Raw genomic sequence first — 23,253 nt, forward strand, 5'->3', positions numbered from 1 at the left:
ATTTGCTCAACTTCCATGTAATTTTCAGAATTGTTGAAACCCAGTAGATACAAACTTTTTTTTGTAGCTGGGAACTGTATAGCTAAAGTCATAATATAGTAAGTGGATGACACAGAAGACATTTTCCAAAGAACTGAGATCCCATTTTCCTGAGACTTTTAATGAGAATGAAGCATCTACACCCCACCAGCTGTATTCCAAGTCTCAGTTCAGTTCATTGGAGGTTCTCGTATTCTTTGGGGAGTTTTAATCAGCTAGCTCAGCTCATTTTGTGTGGTTGGGAGAAAAAGCACAAACCTGACTACTGCCTTCCAGTGGGCAAAGCAAGAATGGCTTAACTTTAGGGTGATGCACTGTGCTGCAGTATTTGCTCGCTCTAGCTGCCCTCATCTGTCCCTCCTGCCTCTCTGCAGAAGTTTATCCTCCTTGCACAAGGCACACCTTCACTTCAGATTGAAATTGCCATTACCACTGAGGAAGTCCTGCTTCCTGTGTTAATTTTGCATGCCTGTTCTGGTCCTCACCAGAGTGATCTTGTTCATTTCACTAATACTAAGGAAGTGGATATTTTTCAGCCGCATTAATGTGTTAGATCTTCTTGCTGAAGGTCAAGGAAGATAGAAGGGTACGACACCTGTTTCCATTGGCTTGTTTGTCCTGAAGGCATCATCTTCAGTGGCTGCAGTTTGTGGTTCAGAAACTCAGATGCTTGAGTGAACTAGAGCAGTGAAGTAGAAAGCTTCTGTCCAGAGTAGGAACTGCCAATGTTAAAAGAATACAAACCATGACTCTTTTTCCCTGTCAGCAGGTGCTGTATGGCATGAAGAGTGCGTGCCATTACTAACTTCATTTTAAAAAAAAATCAAATGGGTTGTCAGAGGTTTTTTAACTTTTTATCATAGGCTGAATTAGCATCCTTTCTTTTGCTATGATTAACTTGCATAAATGTTTATTTGAAATTGTTTTACAAAATAATACAGGGACTAGTAGTGTAAAATATTGCTACTCCTCCAGTAAAATGATAGCACTTAACATCAAAGTTAGAATTAAAATGTAACCAGTGACAAGTGCATTCAAAAGGCTTTGTCAGATGATAGAAGGAAATATGTTTATAAGGTTAAGTAATAAGAGCTGTTTACACAGTTCAGAAACAGTTGGAAGTTACCACCTGAATGAAGAGCAGGGTATTTGGGAAGAGGTGCTTCAAATTTTTGAGAGGAAAATACATGCAAGCTCTTGACACTGAAACTGGTAATAGTGATAAGTGTGCATATTTTAGGAATTAATTGAAAGACACAGTATAGAAAGAGCAAACTTGGAAGTGTTTGAAAGATGGCTTTTAAACCTGGGGTTTCCTTCCTGTTCTCTGCCCACATGGAACAAGTGAGGATAGCAGCAATAAAACTCTTGTGGCAGATGAGACTGTGGATAGAAAGGTTGTTGGAGGGAGGGGGTAGTTGTGGTTTTTTGTTGTTGTGGTTTTTTTAACTTAATGAACTTGTACTGTTGACCAAAATAATCAAATGGTGTTGCTAATAACCTACAGGTAATTAATGCAGGTTATTCACAGCTGGGAATCAGAGGAAAGACAAGGAATTTTCCTGTGCTTTCCAATTTCAAATACACTTTTTAACGGCAGATCAGCCTCCCAATATTCTAGTGAATATAATTAGGCATCATTAAAACATTAGGATACTGTAAATGAGGTTTGGCAGCAGCACTGTGGTAAATAATTGGCAGAGCATTATACTTTTTATTACCTGAAGTGATCAGGTATTTCTTTTTTGGCTCCAATCCCAGTTCAGCCAAATCCAATAAAGAGCTTGCCATAGACTTTGATAGGGCCACAATCAAATGCTTCATTGCTCACATTTTTGTTAACTGTGGTGAGGAAGTTAATTTCCATGTGGCACTTTGGTTTTGCTCTTCTAATGAATTCACACACACACACAAAAAAAAAACCCAACACCCAAAAAAAGCCAAACCAAACACAACATCATCCCTCTCCTTGCCAAACCCCCACCCCTAAGAAATATATAAGGCTTATAATACTGTTCATCAGAGGATTTGATAAATCAAATAGTAGGTTTTCTTGTGTCACTGAAGCAAAAAACAGGTGAAGTGATTTATTTTGCAGTTGACAGAGCCAGAGATCACTCTTCTGACCCTCAGTTATTTGCTCTAAGTAATAATCCGTCCTGATTTATAAAAAATTGCATGCTATAATCTTGTATGATGCTGAAGGGACTATGTTTTGGAAAATTTTTGAAGGCAATGGCTAACAGCATGTAGTGTGACATGTATAAACCTGTTCTGAGAGAAACAATTTTAAGTACTATGTAATTTTTCTGAGTGTTTTATTCAGACACTTCTGTTTTCAACTGTCATAGTAGATCTTTGTTAATTCACTTAAAATCCAGTGCCTTTCCTACTGGCCCTTGAAAGAAAGTCTGGAAGTCAAAACACTGATGACTTATATCTATACACAAATTAGATTAAAACTCCCTCCTCCTCCTCCTCCTCCCACCTAAGGACACTTATATTTGCTGTCCTCTATATTCTTTCTAATAGCAACTAAATTTTCAACAGAAACTGCATGTAAAATTTGGAAATGTGGCAACACTTCTGAATTCAGAAGTCCCCATAGTTGACCTCTTGTTGATTTTTTTTTTTTTTTTTTTTTTTTTTTTCCCTCTGCTAACCCTCATGAATCAGAAGCTTTAAAAAGAGACATGATACAAGGTAAGAGTGTCTTGGGCCAGGAGTCAATGTATGAAAGAAAACCAAACTCAACCCAAGCAACTGTCATTCAAGGGAATCTTCTCCCTTTACAAGGAGAGGTAGGTTTATGTTATGTTCAACTAAATTTTAAACTCTGCTCCATATTTCTAATGAGCAGAATGTGTCTTGCAAATGGTCGTGTTACATGCAACTAGTATTTGAATGTCAGTCACTGCGTATTTTGAGTATATTCAGGGTCTAAAGTGCAGAGTCTATGAGCAAATTTGAAGTGTTATATAGTACTGAAGGCGCAGTTTACTGCCCAAAGAGCTACAGCATTGATGTTTAGTGGTTATACCATGTTAAGATTTTTTTAATTAATTATGAAGGTCAAGATTTTTGCTTGCATTGCATGGAATCATTTGCGAATTATTTGTAGGAATAGTAGAAGAATCAAATTTCAAGTGATTAAACAGCTTTCTGTACAATTTCTTCAGTTTATTAAAAACATGACTTTTGCCAGATGTGTACATCACTGTAGTAAAAATAAAGAAGCTCTGAACTCTCAGAAGCCCTGTGAAATCCCACTCCTTGAAAGTGCTCCTATTAGTCCCATTCAGTTAAGTAATTTTTGAGTCCTGGGAAAAACCTAGAGAAAAGTATGCTCTATAGCTCAAGATTCACCATAACAAATTCAAAAATTGTTACCTAAATGAAAAGGAAATACAGGAAAAGCATTTTTCCAAGTTTAAAATTCTGTAGCTTCATCATAACTCTGTATTTTGGTTCTCAACAGTGATCTCACACAACTCACTTGCTTCAGTCTTACAGAACAGTACCCTCCAAGAACTTCAAAATGCTTTTACAAGAAGGGCGAAAGTGAATTGAAGCTGTCCCAGCAAGAGGATTCCCCCATCTCTCAGCCAGAAAGAAGCTGCAAAGAGGTTTGTGACTTGTCAAAAGCCAAATCTGATGCTGAAGCTTTAGGAATAAAAACACAGCCCAATGTCCACTGGTATCACCTGGGTTGTATGCATTTTTCAAAGGGCAAGGCCTCCTTGAGTAGCATTTTTAATATACCCTATATATTCTAAGATTTGGAGCATTTTCTTCCTTACTAAAGCATTTATAGGTTAAAAAAAAATCTCGTAACAATCCTCTGCATCTCACTCAGTAGCACTGTAGGTTCTAGCACATTAAAAAAACAAAATTCAGTGGAATATATAGTTATTACAGAAATAGTTACATATAAATATTCAACCTTTATAACGTGCATTTTAGGCACCAAGTTAAAATACCATTTGCTGCTGTCAGCATTGGTCAAATGGGGGGGGGGGGGGGGGATTTGTTCGTTCTCAAAAAACTACATTGCCTTTGTCCACCTAGACACCTGCTGTCAAACCAGAAAACACCAGCTCAACATGTGGCCTGTGAGACCTGCCAACAAGGCTTCCTGTGGTTATGGGAAGCCTTTTCCACTACGGTGCCATTTGACTAGGAGGTAAAGGGACAGAAGTGTTGGTCTCTGACTTGCTCAGCAAGATCATGCCGTGTAATGCTGGGGGGTTGGTATTTTAATAAGATGTAAAATTAAGGGTGGCTACAAGTGGACTACAGAAATTGTGTTGATACAGTTAACCCTGAAATTAATTTCAACTTCCTGAAATTCTTGACTGTTGCTCTGTGGGTACTGGTTATTTATCCAATATGACCTTTTATTCTACTTAAAGGTATCATTTTGTTATCCCAATAGGGCAATACATACTTATACAAAGTGCCTCTGTGGGGTAGTTTGGCCTTTGATTCTACGAACTAAAAATTTAAATTCTGAAAGATGTTTAAACTGCAAGAGAAACATTATCAGTGAAACCTGGGTACTTTTTTAACAAAGGACAAATCTCTAGCTATTTGCTTAACATCCCTTGACCCATAGTATTCCACTTGTTCAGCACTAAATACCAGGTGAAGTGAATATCAAAACTGTTTGATATTCGTATACTTTGTCTGAATGTGTAACTTGCAATGTGATCAATGGGTCCCTTTCATCCAAAATTAGAATCATAAAGATACAACAAATTGAGTAGTGTGTTAACGAGCAGTGTCTATATCAGACCAGTGTAATCCAGAAGCAGTAATATACATACATTTGAAAGATAAAATAATAATTTTCACACTCAAATCTATTACTAGAACGAATAGAAAATCCACACAGCAATGAAGTGAATATATCAAACAAAGTAGTCATCTTATGGTGGTTTAAAGTATTAATAATCACAAAAAATGGTTAGTGTCAATAAAACCAATTAAAATACTGTTCCTTCTAAAGAAAAAGATTAAACTATTAATGAAACATCAATAGTATGGTGGGATGGCTCAAAGTGCATATGGAAGAGGGTGGCAGTACAAGACATACTCTTTGTGTTCCCTCCCCTTAGCGCAATAACTTTGTGCAAAGAACAGTCCTGCAGCCTTTGCAGCAGATCACTCCTTTTCCCAAATGGGATTTTCACTTGTTCCTAGTTGTGCTAAAGATCTTTTACATTTTTGTAAACTGTCTTGCAATATGCAAGATGGCACGCACTTTTTATAAAAGTATGTTATGTTTCAGTGATCTCTCCACTCGCCCCAGAATAAGGTTTGTGACTAAGGGGCAGGAAGTGACATAGACTTTTTAAACACTCGTGCCCCTTTTGGGGGCCCTGGATAAGGGGGTGGTGGCACATCATGTTGTCCACCTGAAGTAACTGCTTGCTCATAAGTTGGTAGTTCTGAATCGTCACTTCTGAGAGGAAGCGGGTTTAAAGAAAATTCTTCATGCCTTCTGAAGATGCTAGATGAATTACGTCGTCTACTTCTTACATAATCCAAGTACCTAAACAAAGTTAACAGCATTATAAGTGGCAGCTTCTGTTTTAAAGGGAAGAAAGAATATAAAGTCTTAGTTGTTAAAAGGAAATCAAAGAACGTCCCAAAAGACCCCACCAACCACCACCCCTCCAAACACATAAACACAAGCAAAAACAAAAAAAACCCCACAAACCACAAAAACCCACTTTCCTTCAGTCGTCATAAAGATGGCCATCATCAGAAGCCAAATACTCTCTCCAAACCACAGGGTAAGAGTAGCTCAGTAATATGAAATTTAGAGGGAAGAGGAGGCACAGAATCCTCTTGTAGGCCTTTCAAGTTTAGGATAAAGGAACAAGAAGGGCTAGAGAATTGGTAGAGAAGCATTTCCTCCAACCTACTTCATTTCACATGTTGAGGCAGACTACATGCCATGAAGAGCGTACACCCTACTTTAAAGAGCGAACAGAACGCTTAGACTTCCCATTGCAGGCCCTGACCTATTCAAATGATTCTGTCTTTTTAGTAAGAATATTTTTGGAATCAAGAACACATACAAAAAGCACCCAAAGGTATGTCAGCCATGAAAGTGTCGTTTTGTGATTTTGTGTTAATTAACTTCAGCAGAACTATTGCTAGTGCTCACCTAACTTTGCTTCCAGGAAAGTAAGAACTAGAACTCCTGCTGGATTCTCTGAGAATACAGTTAGACCAACAGTGATTTTTAAATTCCACTCTTAAGCAAGAGTTTGCTTTGGTGTTTGGGGTTTTTAATTTTTAAGCAGTGAAATTCCTTACCCTGGTGGGTGTCTTGATTTGCATCTACTTTTGCAGCAGTAGAAGATAAGTAGTGCAATTATAACCAACAGTATTCCAGCAGTAACTAAACCAATGAGAAGTCCTGTAACGTTGATCTTTTGTAGTGCTTCATCTCCTGAAGATAAAACATTGGTTATTTTCATTATGTGTTCTTTCCATCTACATAGTATACAGTACACACTGTGAAATACTAATTTTGCTGTGCTATAAGGGTCTTCCTTTCCACAAATGTCTAGCTTGTGGTGAGAAGCCATATTTGTGCAACACAACCCAAGAGTATCGTTCACGTTTGGCTTAAAGCAAAAGTGAGTAGATATTCCCTTTTCTGTACATAAAACTGTTGAGATGTCTGTCTTCTAATGTCTTCCAAGTATTACTTCATATACTTGTGACCTTGATCAGGCTGTAGATCTTTCCTCCAGTCATACTGACCATTTTTTTTATAGAACATCTGGTGTAAGACTACTCAACCTGAATCAGACTGTTATATTCCCCTTCAAGAAATGGGGGGGGGGGGAGGGCAGGCACAGGACAAACAAAACTAAACCACAGAAAGCAGCCACAGAATTACTGCAAAGTTTACCAATTGTGTGTAAAACCAGAAATGCACAACAAAATTTATATTGTTTTTACCTACAGACTCATAATGGATCCCTCTGTGAGATGCTTCAGTGAGTAGGTTTATGTGCACAGTTCACAGTGAATTTCAGTAAAAAGATCAATTCTGATTTTGCTAACTGAATGCATTTTTGAGAATGTACTGTTATAAAAAACAAAATATTGCAATATAAGAAAATAATAAAAAGATGGCTTACCAGTTTTTATTTTAGGGCCTTTAGTTGAATAGTTGTTCCAAAAATCCATCTATAAAAACACAAAGGATCAGATTTATATGAGCTACGTAACTGGCAGGCTTATTGACAATTTCTTTCAATGTGGTACTGAGGGCAAAATTTAACGATGGCATAAACAGAAGCAACTCCTGCTGAAGGATTTGTACTTGCTTATCCCACCGTATTTTTCTCATATGTTCAAGTTTGCATAAAAATTACAGTTTCACAAAGAAGAAAATGCCAGCTGGTAAAAGAGAAGTGCATTTACCTGTCCAATGTTACCTCATATTTCTACCTGATTACAGAAGAAGTTAGTGTATATTCTGACACTAAAAAACGCTTACAATTACTCTTCTGTCAGCATTTACAAAGATTATTAATGAGGCAAAGTCAATTTCTTAAGAATCAGATATTTGAATGAACGGTATTTGAATTCATATCAGCTACGAGAAATAATGGGATTAATTTAAGAGAAAAACCTCTATGTTGCATGACTGTTAGCATTAAATATGTTTAGCTACAATTTCCACTTCAGCTACCCAGCAAAAGGCTCCATCAAGATTCTGATTTAATGCTTCCACCTTTTTCTTAGGAAAATCCCAGCAATGGCAAACTAACATTTCCACCTTCAGAACAGGTGTGTATTCCTTGCTCTTTCTGCAGGCTAGTGCAGAGTACACCTAGAAACATGAAAAGATTCTTGCTGCATGCAGCAAAAGCCAGGCTTCAGACAGTCATCACGTTCCATTATTGGGCGGAAAGGTTCCTTATGTATTTTTCTTTTTTTTATATACCAGGTTTCTTCCAAACTGTATATAGGTAGCAATTTAGAAGATAATGCTATAGGAATACTCGGCAATAGCTGAACTGCGGATTTGCTCTGTGTTCTTATTTTCTAAAACACTACTTTGGCATGACACAAGGACACGATCAGCCAATTAATACATAGAGCATGTGGAACACATTCAAACTGTATGCTGAGAAATTACTAGAAAATCCACATATAGACATATCCACAAGCAGTACCTCTGAATTTTCATTTATATTTCTGTGCAGAATTGGAGCCCTTATCTAAAGTCTTTAAGACAACAGTGTCACTGTGTATCTAAAGCAAGAACCCATCTAACTGGGGCCTCTATTTACAGTCAAATAAGCAATCATCTTATTTTAAGTGCTGTTTTCATAAGGGCTACAGTATTTAGATACAGTAATGGTTTTGTCGGTAACCTCCTCCAGTATATAAAATTCAGTTTGAACAGCTACCGTATCATGAGGGTCTTCAAAAATTTCTCTCGCTTCTTCATAATTGCACAGCTCTTCAAAGCATTCTCTTTCCAGGTTATCTGCTGTGAATGCTTCAAAATCAAATCTGTTATTCAGAAGATGCCGTCCAATGAATAAATTGGCCTCCTTTTCTGATGTGAACACTAATAAAAAAAAGTTGGTTTAAAACAAGTTAGGAAAGCTAAATTTGGTATTTTTAAAGGATGGTTAATATCCTAAAGGAGCACATTGGGACCCTTCTTCCCCTAGCATCTCTCAACTACATACAGGAAAAAGAAACATCAAGGTCTCCTCCTAAAATGTCTTCTTCGCTGCTAACTTCTCTAACTATGCAATATAAAATTAACATATTTTCCTTTCTCATAAAGCTTTTCAGCCATTCCTTATCCTGGACAAGAGAATTAGATTCTTATGACAGCTGTTGTTCAAGTTTTGGTATTATCTCTCTGGCATGTGGGCATCAGTGTTTACTGGAGCTCTTAAGAACAAATAGTCACATAAAGCAGAAATTCAGTCAGATGCAAACCCAGCAAGACACTGGAAGGAGGAGGCAAAGCGGGGGTGGGTGGAAATCAAAACACTCTTCCTTCTAAAGAATCCTTAAGATACATTTATCAATAGTCTGGTATCTGTGAGTTCCAAATTTTATGGAATTTGGATTTTAAATCATGGCAGCAGTCCTATTCATTTTACATTTGTTCTCTTTTCACAATCATACAGCAAGCTTTATGTAAAGGCTGGCATACTGCCAAGCTTATTTGTTCTAAATTAGCCTGTGATAGGAGTTGTACTGACAACAGGCACTTCTGAAGACATTTGATTCGATTCTTCTTTTGTGCTTATTACAGGCTCCATGAGGCCTCACAGAGTACATTGTGAGGTGAGATTCCAGAAGTTAGTGAAATTATAGGCAGCTTTGGAACACAGGAATGCATTTTCTCACCAGGCATTTTCCATAGTCAAGTTTTAGCCTGCTCTTGCTACAGCTCCTTTTTAAAAAAAAATCTTTATATGACAGAACTAGTTTTCTGGCTTGGTTTTTCAGTAAAAGCGTAATCTGTACTCCAAGAAATTCAGACTATTTCCTCAAGCAAAATGACTAGAGGACTATTTTTGCAAGTGTAATGCAGAAAGAGCATTGTTACATACCAAGCCAGACAGCTAAAAAAGGAGATGAGATTCAGAATAACATGATTCAGCTACAAATTAGTCCTGTGTTCTTGTTAGCTTGTTTGGTGAGGTTACCACATCATTCAGGAATTTTTACCCTAATAGTTACTGTTAGATCTTGCAATGGTATCTCAAAATGGTTTGCTCTCTGAAAACTAAGAAAACTGCAGTGTAACTTGCATATTGGTGGTTGTCTTTAATATTATAGTATAATGAAGGACTATTACAGTATATAGTTATAAAATTTATAGAATATTGAATTATATATTGAAGGAGCCACATGTGCACATACGTTTGTATAGGAAGGGAAATCTGTTATTCTAAAGTAGTTGCAAGAAAATCTAAGCTTAAAATATTTATGCTATAGCTAAGAGTAATCAGAGAGGAGGACTTCATCAAAAAAGATCCCCCAAACCCACAAGTAGAAAGGGAAAAGAATTATATGGAAAAAAAATATTATCAATATCTTGGTTGAGTGCAAACCATGAGAATAACTTCAGTCTTCTGAAACAGACATCTTCAGTTTTGCTCAGTAGTGTTTCATTCCTTACCATGCACGTAGTATTCACTACACTTCCGCATTAACTTAGATAAGTGATGCATTTTAATTAACGTGGAGTGCACAGCAAGCTGCCTGGAGCCTGGGACCCCCAATTCCCAAGTGATACATGCTCATCTTCAAACAGTCTTCATCCATTTATCTGCACTTCTTTCATTTTGTAGGACATTGTCAAAGTACACCTATCTCCGTCTCCCAATTACCTACACCCTGGTAGTTAAGATAGTATTTGGAGAATGAAACAGATGGATTTGAATTCTCTCCTATATGTGAGGGAACTGAATGCAGTTCTGCAGTCCTTAGGCCATGGTTCAACCAAATAGTAAATCCATTTTTAGGGTGCCTAGTGTTTAACTAAAAATGCATCCACACAATGTGTTGAATAAAGTAACTCTGCTGGTAAAAGATGTTCAGGAAATGCTGAAGGGGTACCCTCTCCATGCAGGTACCCTATACGCTTGGCAACTGTTCTGCTTGCTAAATTATTGGATAAAGAGTTGGGCCCCTCCCTTTCCAACTCCATCTTTAAAGGAGTGATGTGAGCCTATTGTCAGCAGAGGGTTCTATGCCCTGAGCTCACAGGAAAGAGGCAGCCTGGCAGCCCAATGTTTTATACCCCAGAGCAATATAGATTTTTATGAATAACCTCTGTCTCAAGCATTTTTCTGCTAGTCATGTTCTCTGCTCAACACAGTGCCCTTAAGGAGCCTCCTGCTCAATGTGACGACTTTTAAAAGTCTGTCTTAAGGTTTCAGTACTCCTAATGCACTGAGGAGACTGGACAGCTAAGTTACAAATTCCTTTTTGAAGCTCTGATACTTAAATGTTAAGTATCACACGGCTTAGCATTGTAGAGGTGGAGTCCTTTTTGGGAACTTTGTTTTTACCTCTGTTCATCGCCACTTCCCTCCCTCCAAAGTGAAGAGCTGCAACAGCAGCACTATGTTTATCTTTCAAGGTGTTATAAGGGGATCTGGTACTGAGAAAAAAGATCAATCTCAAAAAATAAGCAAATAAACCCTTTCAAATACAAAGCCATTTCAGATATGAATCTAAAACTGTGATGTGCTCAAATAGTAGCAAAGCAGTACTGTCATAATACAGATTCCAAACTTTTGGAATTTTGACGTTATTTAGAGGATTCTGGTTATATCAGTGACAGTAATCCTAGAGACCTAAAGAAAGATCAGCTGTCCCAATCTGCGCTTGCTGCTTATAAATACTTAATATCAACACCCAAGTAAATTATCAATCATTTCAGTGAAAGCTATTCAAATATTCTAAAATTAAGCATAAAACAGCCTAATTTTTTTCAGTGAAGTAAAAGCAAAACTATTTACATACATAAAAAGATTTCTCAGTAGAAGCAAAATTAGATACAATTTTATTTTGGAAAGCATAAAGTCATGTTAGAAGTAAGTTACCATCTTCCTGTTCAGGTTGCTTCAAGTTATTTAATCTCCCTGTGCAGTGAGGAAATGCAAACACCATCACATGCAGTTGACACAGCAGTACCAAAAACGCAAACATGGTGTGGTATCTGTCAGACAGAAACTAAGGTGAGTTAGGAAAAAATGACAGCGCAATCTTCTCAAGTGTCGGTGATGAACCTTGAATGAATCCTGTAAATGAAGTCATCCAATGCAAGCACCTACATGCAGCTGAGGTTAATGGATCCCTATGAAAAAAAAAACCCTCTGATCCAAACTGGTCCAACATGTCTCTTGTGTTGTCATTGCATAACATGCACACATGCCACCCATGCCACCGCTGCCAGTGCCCTTGCCCACTGGCCGGGCAGCGGGGCCAGGCCCGCTGCTCGCCCCTCACGGGGAAGCGGAGCCTGGTTAGTGGCGAATTAGCGGGGAAAGGTCGCACGCCGGGTGCTGCAGGTGTGCTGGTGACCTTCAGATTGCTGCGATTTCGCTGCCAGAGCAGCTACAACAGGCTGTAAAGGCTACCCGACGTAAGCAGACATACAGAAACCGTTTCGTCAGGAGAAAGCCTTTGCCAACTTCCTCATGCCCAGCGCTGCCGGGGAGAGTCTGCCCTCTCCCACCGAGGATGCCCGTAGAAAATAAGAATGAAACAAGACCCGAGTTCTTCCAGGAGACGCCCAACACCGAGAAAAATAGGGACCCGCCGCGGGCTCGTGCGGCGACCACCCGAGGGCTCCTCCGCCACCAGGGGAGCCCGCGGCCCGGCCGGAGCGTCCCCCGACGGCCGCCCGCCGCCAAGGTAGACGGCGCTGCCGCTCCCGGGCCCGCCCCCGCTGCCGGAGCCGGCTGGAGTCGGGCAGGCACCGGCCGGGGAGAGCCCGCCGACCCCCGCCCCGCTGCGCGGCCCTACCTGCCCCGGCGAGGCTCCGGCGGCGACCTGAGGAGGGCGGCTGGTGGGGCGGCCTCTCTCCCGGGCGGCGGCGGCGGCTGCCGCGGCGCTTCCTGGAAAGGGCGCGGCGGAGTCGCGGGGCCGCGCCTGGGCCGCCCCCGCCCGCGCTGCCCGGGGTCCGCGCCTCCGCGGGCGGCACCGGCGGGCTGGGGCCTCTGCGGGGCGGGGGCGCAAACGCCCCTCCGCCCCGAGAGAAGACGGCGTCAGCCGGGAGCGGCGGGGCGGCAAGGGGCCGTGCTGGGGGCTTCCTCCCGCCCTAGGCGTCCCTTCCAGACACCTGGCCGTGTCTTCGCCGCACCCCCGGGATCCCTCCGAGGGCCGGGCAGCGGTCATTTCGTCTCCTGGGAACGCCTTTTGCTGTTAAAGCTGACTTTTTTTTTTTTTTTTTTTTTGCCCTGGGTTAATCATGATGCTGAAAACCTGGTTTAGCGTTTTACTCCCCAAAAGTAAAGCCCTTGGCGTACTGGCACGGTGTCTGCCGAGCCGGAGCTGTGGAGAGGGGCTGCCCCCCCGGTGGCGGTGAGGCAGCACGCCTCCGGACGAGCCGCTTACCCACAATTAATTACTTACCTGACTGGAGTGTTTTGTCTCCGCCAGGCTTTTCTATCGAGGCAGCCAACCACGGCGGGAAAAGGACGGGCATAAGTTTTGCACATGTGAAAATAACTTTGGTTTGTGTTTTTTTTTATCAGTGAAGCAAACCTTAATGAGAGGCTAGAGAGCGGCAAACGGGGCTCCCTGCAATGCAGGAGGCCGGCCTCTGCCCGCACTCGCTGCGCCGGGGGCCTCTCCCAGCCTCCCTCCCTCCCAGTGCGGAGGAGCAGCCTGGCACGGAGGCCAGCTGCAAGCACGTCCATCTGCGGCTGGTTTGGCTTCCCCAAAGGACGAGAGAGAAGCGGCTGAGTACTGAGGACAAGACTTTTAAAATGTAAGGTTGAGAATGTAGTTAGCACAGCGTCCTGGTAACAGTCAATATGCAAAGAAATTTGGGATGGGTTGGGACAAAAAATGTACACCGAAGAAACTTGAGACACATGGGTGGAATGAGTTTGCTACCAGGAAATCCAGATACTTGTATCTGTGCTAGCATATCTCCTGTAGCGACTCTGGATTGTTATTTATTTAAGTGCTGGAGTGACTTGTATATACGGAAGCAGGAAAGAGTAGAATAAGGGTATTGGATAATGCTGGTGGAAGTGATCAGATACTCCCTGGAGAAAAACAGAAACTACTGATGTGTGAAATAAGGAAAACTGTTTGGAGGAATGACCACTGTAGTTAAATATTTACTTTATGACATCAGGACTGTTGTGATTTAACCCCAGCTGTCAACTAAGCACCACACAGACATTTGTCCGGTCTCCCCTCCCTGGTGGGATGGGGGAGAGAAGAGGAAGAGTGAAAGTGAGAAAACTCATGGGTTGAGATAAAGACAGTTTAACAGGTAAAGCAAAAGCTACGTGTGGAAGCAAAGCAAAACCAGGAATTTATTCACTGCTTCCCATGGGCAGGCAGGTGTTCAGCCATCCCCAGGAAAGCAGGGCTCCATCACGCGTAACGGTGACTTGGGAAGACAAACGCTGTCACTCCAAATGTGCTCCCCTTCCTTCTTCCCCCACCTTTATATGCTGAGCATGCCGCCATACGGTGTGGGACATCCCTGGGGTCAGTTGGGGCCAGCTGTCCTGGCTGTGTCCCCTCCCAGCACCTTGTGCCCCCCCAGCCCGCTCGCTGGTGGGGTGGGGTGAGGGGCAGGAAAGGCCTTGACTCTGTGTCAGCCCTGCTCAGCAGTGACTGAAACATCCCTGGGTTATCAGCACTGGTTCAGCACAAATCCAAAACATGGCCCCATACCAGCCACTATCAAGAAAAGTAACTACCCCAGCCAAACCAGCCCAGAAACACTGCAGTTAAGAGGTGCTCGATGAATATGCAACTTAAAAGCTGGGGTGGCTCTAATGCTGTTTAGCTGGTGGAGGTCTCAACAGACGGTTTTGTAGTATGGTTGTGTGTGTGCTTATAACGCAGTGGAGTACTAAGATAACAATATTTTAGAAGAAGAGAGCAGTATAGATTGTTATCCAGATAATACTAAGGAGTCAAGAATACTTAGTTCCTATGTGTTGGAAAACAGGAGAAACTGCCATTACTTTGTGAAGGACCTTACAGCTTCTTCCTGTGTGCTTTTATTGAGCCCTCACCCTGAGTTCCTACATGACTGTCTCTGTGAGGGTGGCGTCAACCAACAAAATCATTGCTGAGAGCTTCAGGGCAAGGGCATGAATGCACAAGAACGCTGTGGTATGTTTAAGTGTAAGTAAAATACCTGGATGTGGATATGATAACTTTTAATGTGCCAATAACAAATTTGTCGATATTTGTCAATAACAAATTTGTACGAGGAACCTCTGTTGTACAAGCAACAGGTGAATCTCCAGTGTGTTATGCCACCATTGTATATCATTATTAAGAGAGAGGGAAAAAGATTTTAGAATTGCTTATTCATGTATGTTGTCTGGAGAGCAGAGGTGGATCCCCATGTCCTCAGGGCAAGAGTGACCCCTGGGCCCAGCCCTGCCTGCGTCAGAGGAGAAGGCTCCAGGCTCCCGATGTGGACGGAGAAACACATCAGCCCCATCTGAACTCTCCGCTGGACCTCACCCGTGCTTGGAAGGTGGAGGAGCAATGCAGTAGAACTCTGGTGGGAAAGGCCCTCAGATCTGTAACGCTCACCAATGGTTATTCAAATGTTTTTGCGTGTGTGGATCTAAGCAGAAAATTTGTGTCTTCTGTCTGTGTCTGCCTGAGTGCTTGTGCATATTTGGTAGAGGCTTTTCAAAAGCATACCATGCAAAACGTAAAGAGTATAGATTGTTTATTATTGAGACGTTACAAGAAAAGATTAAGTATACACTGGAATACAGGAAAGGGTGGTCTGTACTGTGGAAAAGACTTACAGAATCCCGGGTTGGAAGGGACCTCAGGGATCATCTAGTCCAACCTCTCTAGGAAGAGCACAGTCTAGACAAGATGGCCCAGCACCCTGTCCAGCCGACTCCTGAAGGTGTCCGATGTGGCCGAGTCAACCGCTTCCCTGGGGAGATCATTCCAGTGGTGACTGTCCTCACTGTGAAAAATTTCCCCCTCGTGTCCAATCGGAATCTCCCCAAGAGCAACTTGTGTCCATTCCCCCTTGTCCTCTCCATGGGACTCCGTGTAAAAAGGGAGTCTCCGTCATCTTTGTAACTACCCCTTAAGTACTGGCACATGGTGATGAGATGCCCTCTAAGCCTCCTTTTCTCAAGGCTGAACAAACCCGGCTCTCCCAGCCTATCCTCATATGGCAGCTTCCCAGTCCTTTGATCATCTTGGTGGCCCTTCTCTGGACCCCTTCCAGCCTGTCCACATCCTTTTTGTATAGCGGGGACCAGAACTGTACACAGTGCTCCAGGTGTGGCCTGACAAGCGCTGAGTAGAGCGTGAGACTCTCTCCTATGTGCCCCTCCCTGAGCTCAGCCTGCATTCCCACGCACCCATCTCTACGGTCTTGAGGATTATCTGTGAAATCTTCACTGAGGGCTACTATACAGGTACACAGATGTGTGACAGCTCTGTAACATGTTTATATGTTAGTGTCTACAGAAAAATGAGTGAGAAGCTGATAATGGCAGATGCTGTAGCAAGTATATGAGTCCTCTAGTGCCTTCTTGTATTAATGAGGTAAACCTTTCTTGTGTTACACTGTCACTCCATATCCTTATTAATACAGAACAATGAGAAAAGACTTAGCAAGGTTTATCCCCAGCCACCATCAGGTGTGGATTGACTCCATTATTCCCAAGGTAGGAGCCACCCCTCTTTCTGAACTATACCTGAATTTTTGCTGTCCCAACCCTAAGACTCAAGTTTTCTCCTTAAAGCAGCATTACAGCAGCAGATGTGAAGAAGACAACAGTGCACACAGCTTAAGCTGATTACTGCTTAAGGAGATATTACATTTTAGTGTTATGCTACTGGTAATGATTAAAAGTGTACTTAAATTGTGGTTGCTTATACAGATCATAGAAAAGATAAATGTAAGAAAATAAGAGTGCCACAAGTGCTTAGAATAAGCCAAATACCTCCAGTGTATATGCAGTTTTCAGCCTGGCAGAATGATGAGTAGCTTTTGCATATTACTTTCTGACTTGTGAAGTAATTTTTCAAGTAAAATAGCCTTGATTATGATTAGCTATGTGATGAAGAAGCTCAGAAGGATGGAACCATCAGTAAAGATGTTATTTTCCTCAATCTTTTAAGCTAAATAGCTGTAAACAATATAGTAGATATATAATTAGAGATATATTCTTAGAGATGAAAAATAGGAAATTAAATCACTTGCTTTTAACATTGGGAGAATATAAATCTACATTTTTAAAAATATGTCTAATTTATTTGCTGTACTAGCTAGTATGCTTATTTACCTGTATTTTAAACTTCACTCATTACAGTGATGTTTGGTAAAATATTGTCGGAGAAATTAAATCTGATGCTGTTAAAGAATTGAACCAGAACTACGTATCTCCTCACAAGGGGAGGGTGATATCAGTCTAAGATGTTTATGCAGCAGTTGTTTGTTTCTGCATATATTGATTATCTTGCTGCAAATTAATAGTGGTGTATTCATTTTTGTGTAGTAGAGGATAATATGCTTTAGTGATTTCTAATTAGGAGGACTTTGGGTCAGGAATGCATCTAACTCCTTGTTAACTGTGTCCCATCCAGACTGTGCTATCAAGGATTTTCTTTTGATTGTTTGATACAGAACCATGAAAAGTAACACCCTTTATCGCACCCCAGTATCCAAATACATCCTACCATACTCTGAATACTAACTTTTTTGTAGTTATTTTTCAGTTGCTGATCTAGTATTTGTCAATTGATATGGTAAACTGTAGATCGAACTTTTAAGCATTTGAATAATGAAAATGGCACAAGTGTCTAGTTGAGAATGACCCATCTCATGGACTTTGGAAGCGTGTGTGTCTGGTTTGTTCTTTGTAATAGCTTATTTGATGTCCTGAATCATAGGGTATAGATTTGTCCTTTATACATATAAACTCTTTGAAGTTCTCATGTTTCTTAACTAAATTTCTGTCCAAGTAGTTTGATTTAGAAGAAATGCTTTTTTAAGTAAAGGTAATCTGACATAATTTAGATCATAATTACTGGGTTTGAACAGTTAACATCAAAGGGCTTTGACAATCACATTCAGCAATAAACACTTCAACAAACAAGGAAACCAAATCAAAATCTTGGATAACCCCGTTATCCTTTTGCACATAGTATGTGCTGTAGGGAGGGGTTATTTTAGACCAGGTCATATTTAGAAAAGGCAGTTACTTTTCTGGGTACCCCCTAGCATCCCTTATGCCTCCCTGCAGAAATGCCTGGTTTTCCAGCCATGTTAGTTGGTCTAATAAAAGACACGATAAATTATATTATGTTGTTTGACAAACCATCAACAATTAAATCTTTACTTGGAATCAAGATTACTATTGCAATGATGCTATAATAGAATTTTAAGTGTATTTTATATGTGCTTAGATTTCTGATACACACGTTGCTTTGCTTTTAGTTAAGGCTATCGCTTCATCCCCACAAGACATGATGAAGTATTTTCAGTGTTGGTCATGAATTATTTTTTTTAATTAAGAGGTTGAATTTAGCTGATAAACTAACTTCTGCTGAGGTTATAGCTTCTCTCCTTCAGAGGAGCATTAGTGATTTTTCTAACTGAAAAAAAAAATGCTGGGACAAATATCCTATGGCTGTGTAGGGGGAAAAGCAAGAAACACATGTGAGAAAAATTGCATTTTTAATAACAAAATAACTAGGATTTTAAGGACAGGTTCATATATCAGTGTCAGTTGTTAAGTTTCAGAATGAGGCAGGATTTTTCCTAATGCTTTTACTGCTCAGAAATAATGGTATCCACTTGTAATAGCACATAAATAACAAAAGTAATTATACATCCAATTAACAAAGTTTATTGTTGTCAGCATACTAATCTTTATGGGAAAGATAGTAAACTAAAAAATGCTTACAGAGGGTCAGTAAAAGCCTTGCAGGACTGAATTTCACATATACTTGCCCCTGTATTCAACATTTGAAAGGGAATGGAAGTGTTATTGGTACTGATGGGGAAGCAAACACCCACTCTGATTTCAGTAACGGGCCGGTGCTCCTGGCTGGTGAGCGCTCTCAGCCCCCTCTGAAGGCACCAAGAATGCTGCTTACCAAACAGGATTAAAATTCTGCATTGTCAGTTGCTCAAAATATTTTTAGATGCAGCAAGTTTAATAAGGCCAAACTTGTTTTGTCATTGGAAAGACTAGGATGTTGTGAGACTTGCATGTATGCGTCCTGACGTGAGAATTCCAGGAAACAGTCCCTGGAACACTGTCAGCATAAATTGGCTGATTTAAAACAACGTGCTCCCAAATATATGCAAGATGATAAAATTAATGTCAAAACCTTCTAGCAGTGTGATGAAAATCTGCTTCTGGCTTTCCATGGTACAGTTTTGTCTTGCTTTGGTGAGATGCTTTTTTACTACTGAAATCATCCTGTTGGTTTGGGTATTTAAGGTCCCCAGGCAGGAACAAAAATGTTTCGCCTCAAGGAGCTGGGGTGGGGTCCTTGATGTGTACAAATATTTGAAGGGAGGGTGTAAAGGTAATGGAGCCAGGCTCTTTTCAGCAGTGCCCAGTGACAGGGCAAGAGGCAACGGGCACAGACTGAAACACAGGCGGTTCCTTCTAAACCTAAGGAAATGCTCTCTTATTGTCAGGGTGACCGAGCACTGGCACAGGTTGTCCAGGGAGGTTGTGGAGTCCCTGTCCTTGGGGATATTCAAAAGCCATCCGGATGTGGTCCTGGGCAGCCGGCTGTAGGTTACCCTGCTTGGGGGTCAGGCGGTGGTGGTGGACCAGATGACCAACTGCCAGAGATCCTCTCCAACCTCAACTGTCTGTCATTCTGTGACACACTGCTTCTTGTGGAGCAAAAGCCCTGATGTTTCAACCTCATCTCAACTTTCTAAGATCTGGGGTTAATATTTAGCTCCTTAACTATTTATGTTGCATTAGCTTTTTCATCTCAGTAACACATTTCTCTGTAGGGTTGGTATCTTGGAGTTAACTCACTTCCTTTTCTTGCTCATACTAGAGGGAGCTCTCTGGTGGACTTCTGGACTTTCAGCTTACTCTTACAGCTCTGCTTTCATTTACAATTCTGAATGTCCCTGCCGAGAATCTGTTATCAAAGTATGCAAGACAAAACTGTATGAAAGGTGTCTTGAAAAGGTTTCATTTTCTAACAAAATTGAACTTTCAGTTTATTTGTAGGTGAAGTAAAGTAGTACCAGATTGACAGCTTTGGCTGTGTTTTAATTTTGCCAAGCTGCAGCAGCAATGCAGGCTTCTGATGTGCATAAATGCAATAGATATTGATGTTTCTGTTACGCTTGGCATTTATTTTGGTAGCTGTGGAGATATATTTGTAAACTTTGTACTTGTTGCTGTGCTACACTCAGTTTCTATTTGGTATGTATTGGTTGATCCACAAGGAATTTGTGATTGTGACAGGGTTGCTTGAAGACTTAAAAGTGAGAAAGGGATTATTAAGAAGTTTTGTGTTTTTTAAGACATGTAAATTCACCTTATTTCCACAGGTGAGTAGAAGGCAACTTTAATTGGGTGAGGTGCTTATTTTAGGTGCTTTTATGCAAGCAGATATAATGGGTTTTAGAGTTGATATTAGATAAAATTTTTACTGTTTTTCATGATTACCGATTTTAGACAGTGGTGTTAACCTGTATTTTTTTCCTGCATATTGTAAATTGCCATTCTTTTTATGTTGATTATGGTTTCTAGAAAATGGTCTAGCACGTTAGAACCAGACAAAGAACAAAGTGAATTTTGTTGAATTTGAGGAAGCAATCAGTGAGACTTTTCAGGTTTTTAGTCCAGATGAGGGAATGCCACAGGTGTGAGGTAAAGCCAGTGCAGGTCTGTTGATGGTGCAAGTTATTCTTTGCTATAGTCTCAAACCTGTATCTGAAAATATTTGTAGACTAAACAGAAGCAAAGATTTTTTCTGAAAGCATTGAGATCAGTGATGATGAGCTGCCTAAATAGTCTTTCTGCCTAAGAAAATATGCAGAAAATTTAGGTAAGCAGTCTCTCTACAAAGAGAGGACCAGTGAAGGGTACTGGTATGACTTCTTTTGGCTCTCTTTGCTTTGTGGACTCCAAAACACTACTCTGTTTCTAACAGAATAGTTTTAGTGACTGCACCTTGGGTGTATATACAGTTCTTGACACAACAAAGGCAAAATATTTCACAGTGGATGCCAAACTCTTTAATGCTTGATGAGCATTCTTTCTCAGGGACATAATCTAGATTATCCTAGGCAGGTAAGCAAGCAATTCATTGACAGCTGCTTTAGCTCAGGAAAAAGAGCATGGATGAACGATTTGCCTATGGAAAATCTGTTGGATAAATGATATTGTAGATCCCTTAAATCATTTAGGTGGCTCACGAAGACCAGGTAGGGTGCTGCATGGCTGTTGTGGCACCTGCCATTACTGAAGGGGAAGTTCATATGAGGAAGAAGGAAATAGATGAGTTTGGATCAAAAGTCTGGACATTGGTCTTGTATTCTAAATATTCACAGCATTTTTACGATGCCATTGCTACCTGCCATCTGACTTATGGGTGTGCAGGCTAATGATGTGTACAGTTGCAACGACGATAAGCATAGTGCCATGTTGCCCCATTCATGCGAAATTTTTGGTGTGTATTGGAAATGGCTATTGAGTCTTGGCTAAGATCAAGAGTTTGAGAATGCTTTCTATAAGGGTTTGGGTTTTTTTTCCTTTTTTTCTTTTTTCTTCTGGAGATTGTATAGTTGGATATGAAAAGTCTTCTGAAGTTTCCTTGCTTCTTGATCTTGGGGAGCATTTTTTTAATTGAAAAAAAAAAAGTCCTGGGAGAGGGGAATAGTGTGATGTTTTAACTGGAGCTGTGACAGAAGGAGTTTGTGTGACATGGAGGATTTCAGGGACCTCAACCTCTTCCATGAATGAGTGAGGCAATTAAAACAGCAATACTGGTAAAAGCCTATCAGACTTTAAATTTTGATAAATGTTACACTGTTGGAAAGGGCTCCACTCTGTACTGTTTTAATTATAGGGTGGATTATAGATTTTCTTCCCTAAGGAAGAGGATTTTTGTTGGTGGTTTCTTTGATTATTTCACCATTGACTTGTGTCCTCAGGTAGTTGAGATCTTGTCTGCTATTTAATTTCTATCCAGACTTCGTGTTCTGCTTCTTTAAGTTCCCCTGATAGGGGGAGGTAGAGTTGAAGTTTGGTTTTGTTTCTCTATGAGTTAATGTTAAATTATTTCTCTGGGCAAAGAATGTATTTTATTTTGTTTCTGCAAATTATGGTTGACACATTAATGAAGATGCTGTGTGGACTCAGATTTTTTTTTTAACAAGCTAATAATCAAGCAATAAATTATCTAAACAAGTGAAGAACTTGTTCTGCTTCTTCCTCTTGGTTGCATTTTGCAACTTCATTGTTGGCAGTTTTGAAAGAGAAGAACTGTTCCAATTGAATGGATTAAACAGCTGGGTTGAATCATGATGTGTGAAGGCTTTTGACAGTCTTGCTTTTGTTCAATGTAAACTTTGCATGTTTAATTCCTATACTCTGTGTGTCTATAATTAAGATGTTACTTGTTTGACCAACCAAAGAAGAACTTCCTATTAACTTCCAAGTAAGGAGATCAGCTGTAATTTCCCCCCAATTTTTATTTACTTACTTGTATTCCACTTTTTCTTCTTTTTTTACAATAAGAATAATGAGAATAATCCCATTACAAGAGTTCAACAGAATTCTATTAATACAAGTTAAGGTGGAGTCCATGAAAAGGTGACTTGAACTTCTGCCAATATGAGTCACTGTTGACCGTGTAGGGCGTTTTCTGTCATTGGTGTGTAAGTTATGGCATAATTTTGTGTTTGGATTTTCTGAATCTAGAAAATGAACACAAAAAATATTCCGAGCTTTTAAAGAAATAATTTTTTCAGGTTGAAAATAATTTGTAAGTTTTAAGTGATTATTTTGGACAATCTCCTTAAAGGTCATTGGTTTTTAAGGAGTAAGAAGGTAGTTTGGCCCTCTGCATTCATCGATTTTTTTGTAAATAATTTTATACAACAAGGCATTTTTTTTTGTAATCAAGCCTGTCAGAAAGTAATAGATCTTACTAAACAGAAATTGGTGACATTCACTTGGGAGTTAGTGGTAGAGGTTAGAATTTGGGCCTGGGTTTATAGTAACTGCAGTGCAATTTCTGAAATAATTGTCTTCTGATTTAATTCTTAAATTTTTCTTTAAGAAAAGAATAATACAGTAACTCATGCAAAAGATGGTAGAAGCTGCAAAGTCAGCCATTTAAGTTTAAAAACTCAAAAAGATTATATTAAAATAACCTGATTCTATGTTGATATAGTTTTGGACAGGATCACTTGTTTGTGCAGAGAGACAGAAGCCCCATAAAATAGCGAGGACTATTAAT

At 40.3% G+C, this 23,253-nt stretch overlaps 2 protein-coding genes across 2 annotated transcripts in view; one reads left to right on the forward strand and one right to left on the reverse strand.

Moving 5' to 3' along the window:
• The window catches only part of CCDC73 (coiled-coil domain containing 73), a 105,708-nt gene that overhangs the window by 6,529 nt on the left and 75,926 nt on the right, over positions 1 to 23,253 (forward strand).
• PRRG4 (proline rich and Gla domain 4) lies at positions 4,289 to 11,763 on the reverse strand. Its single transcript, XM_009503842.2, has 5 exons — positions 11,658 to 11,763; positions 8,484 to 8,647; positions 7,203 to 7,251; positions 6,367 to 6,502; positions 4,289 to 5,593 (listed from the first exon to the last, which is right to left on the reverse strand). Exons 1-5 carry the CDS (start codon positions 11,761 to 11,763, stop codon positions 5,365 to 5,367), a joined length of 684 nt encoding a protein of 227 aa, XP_009502137.2. The 3' UTR covers positions 4,289 to 5,364.

The sequence above is a fragment of the Phalacrocorax carbo genome, chromosome 5, assembly GCF_963921805.1.
Source record: "Phalacrocorax carbo chromosome 5, bPhaCar2.1, whole genome shotgun sequence".
NCBI classification, from domain to species: Eukaryota; Metazoa; Chordata; class Aves; order Suliformes; family Phalacrocoracidae; genus Phalacrocorax; species Phalacrocorax carbo.

Coding starts and splice junctions, on each gene's coding strand:
- PRRG4 (XM_009503842.2), bottom strand. CDS start 11,763: ATGTTTGCGTTTTTGGTACTGCTGTGTCAACTGCATGTGATGGTGTTT. Junction 6,503..7,202: donor AGGCCCTAAAATAAAAACTG/GTAAGCCATCTT, acceptor TTTTATCTTCAG/GAGATGAAGCACTACAAAAG. Junction 5,594..6,366: donor AAATCAAGACACCCACCAGG/GTAAGGAATTTC, acceptor AACTTTGTTTAG/GTACTTGGATTATGTAAGAA.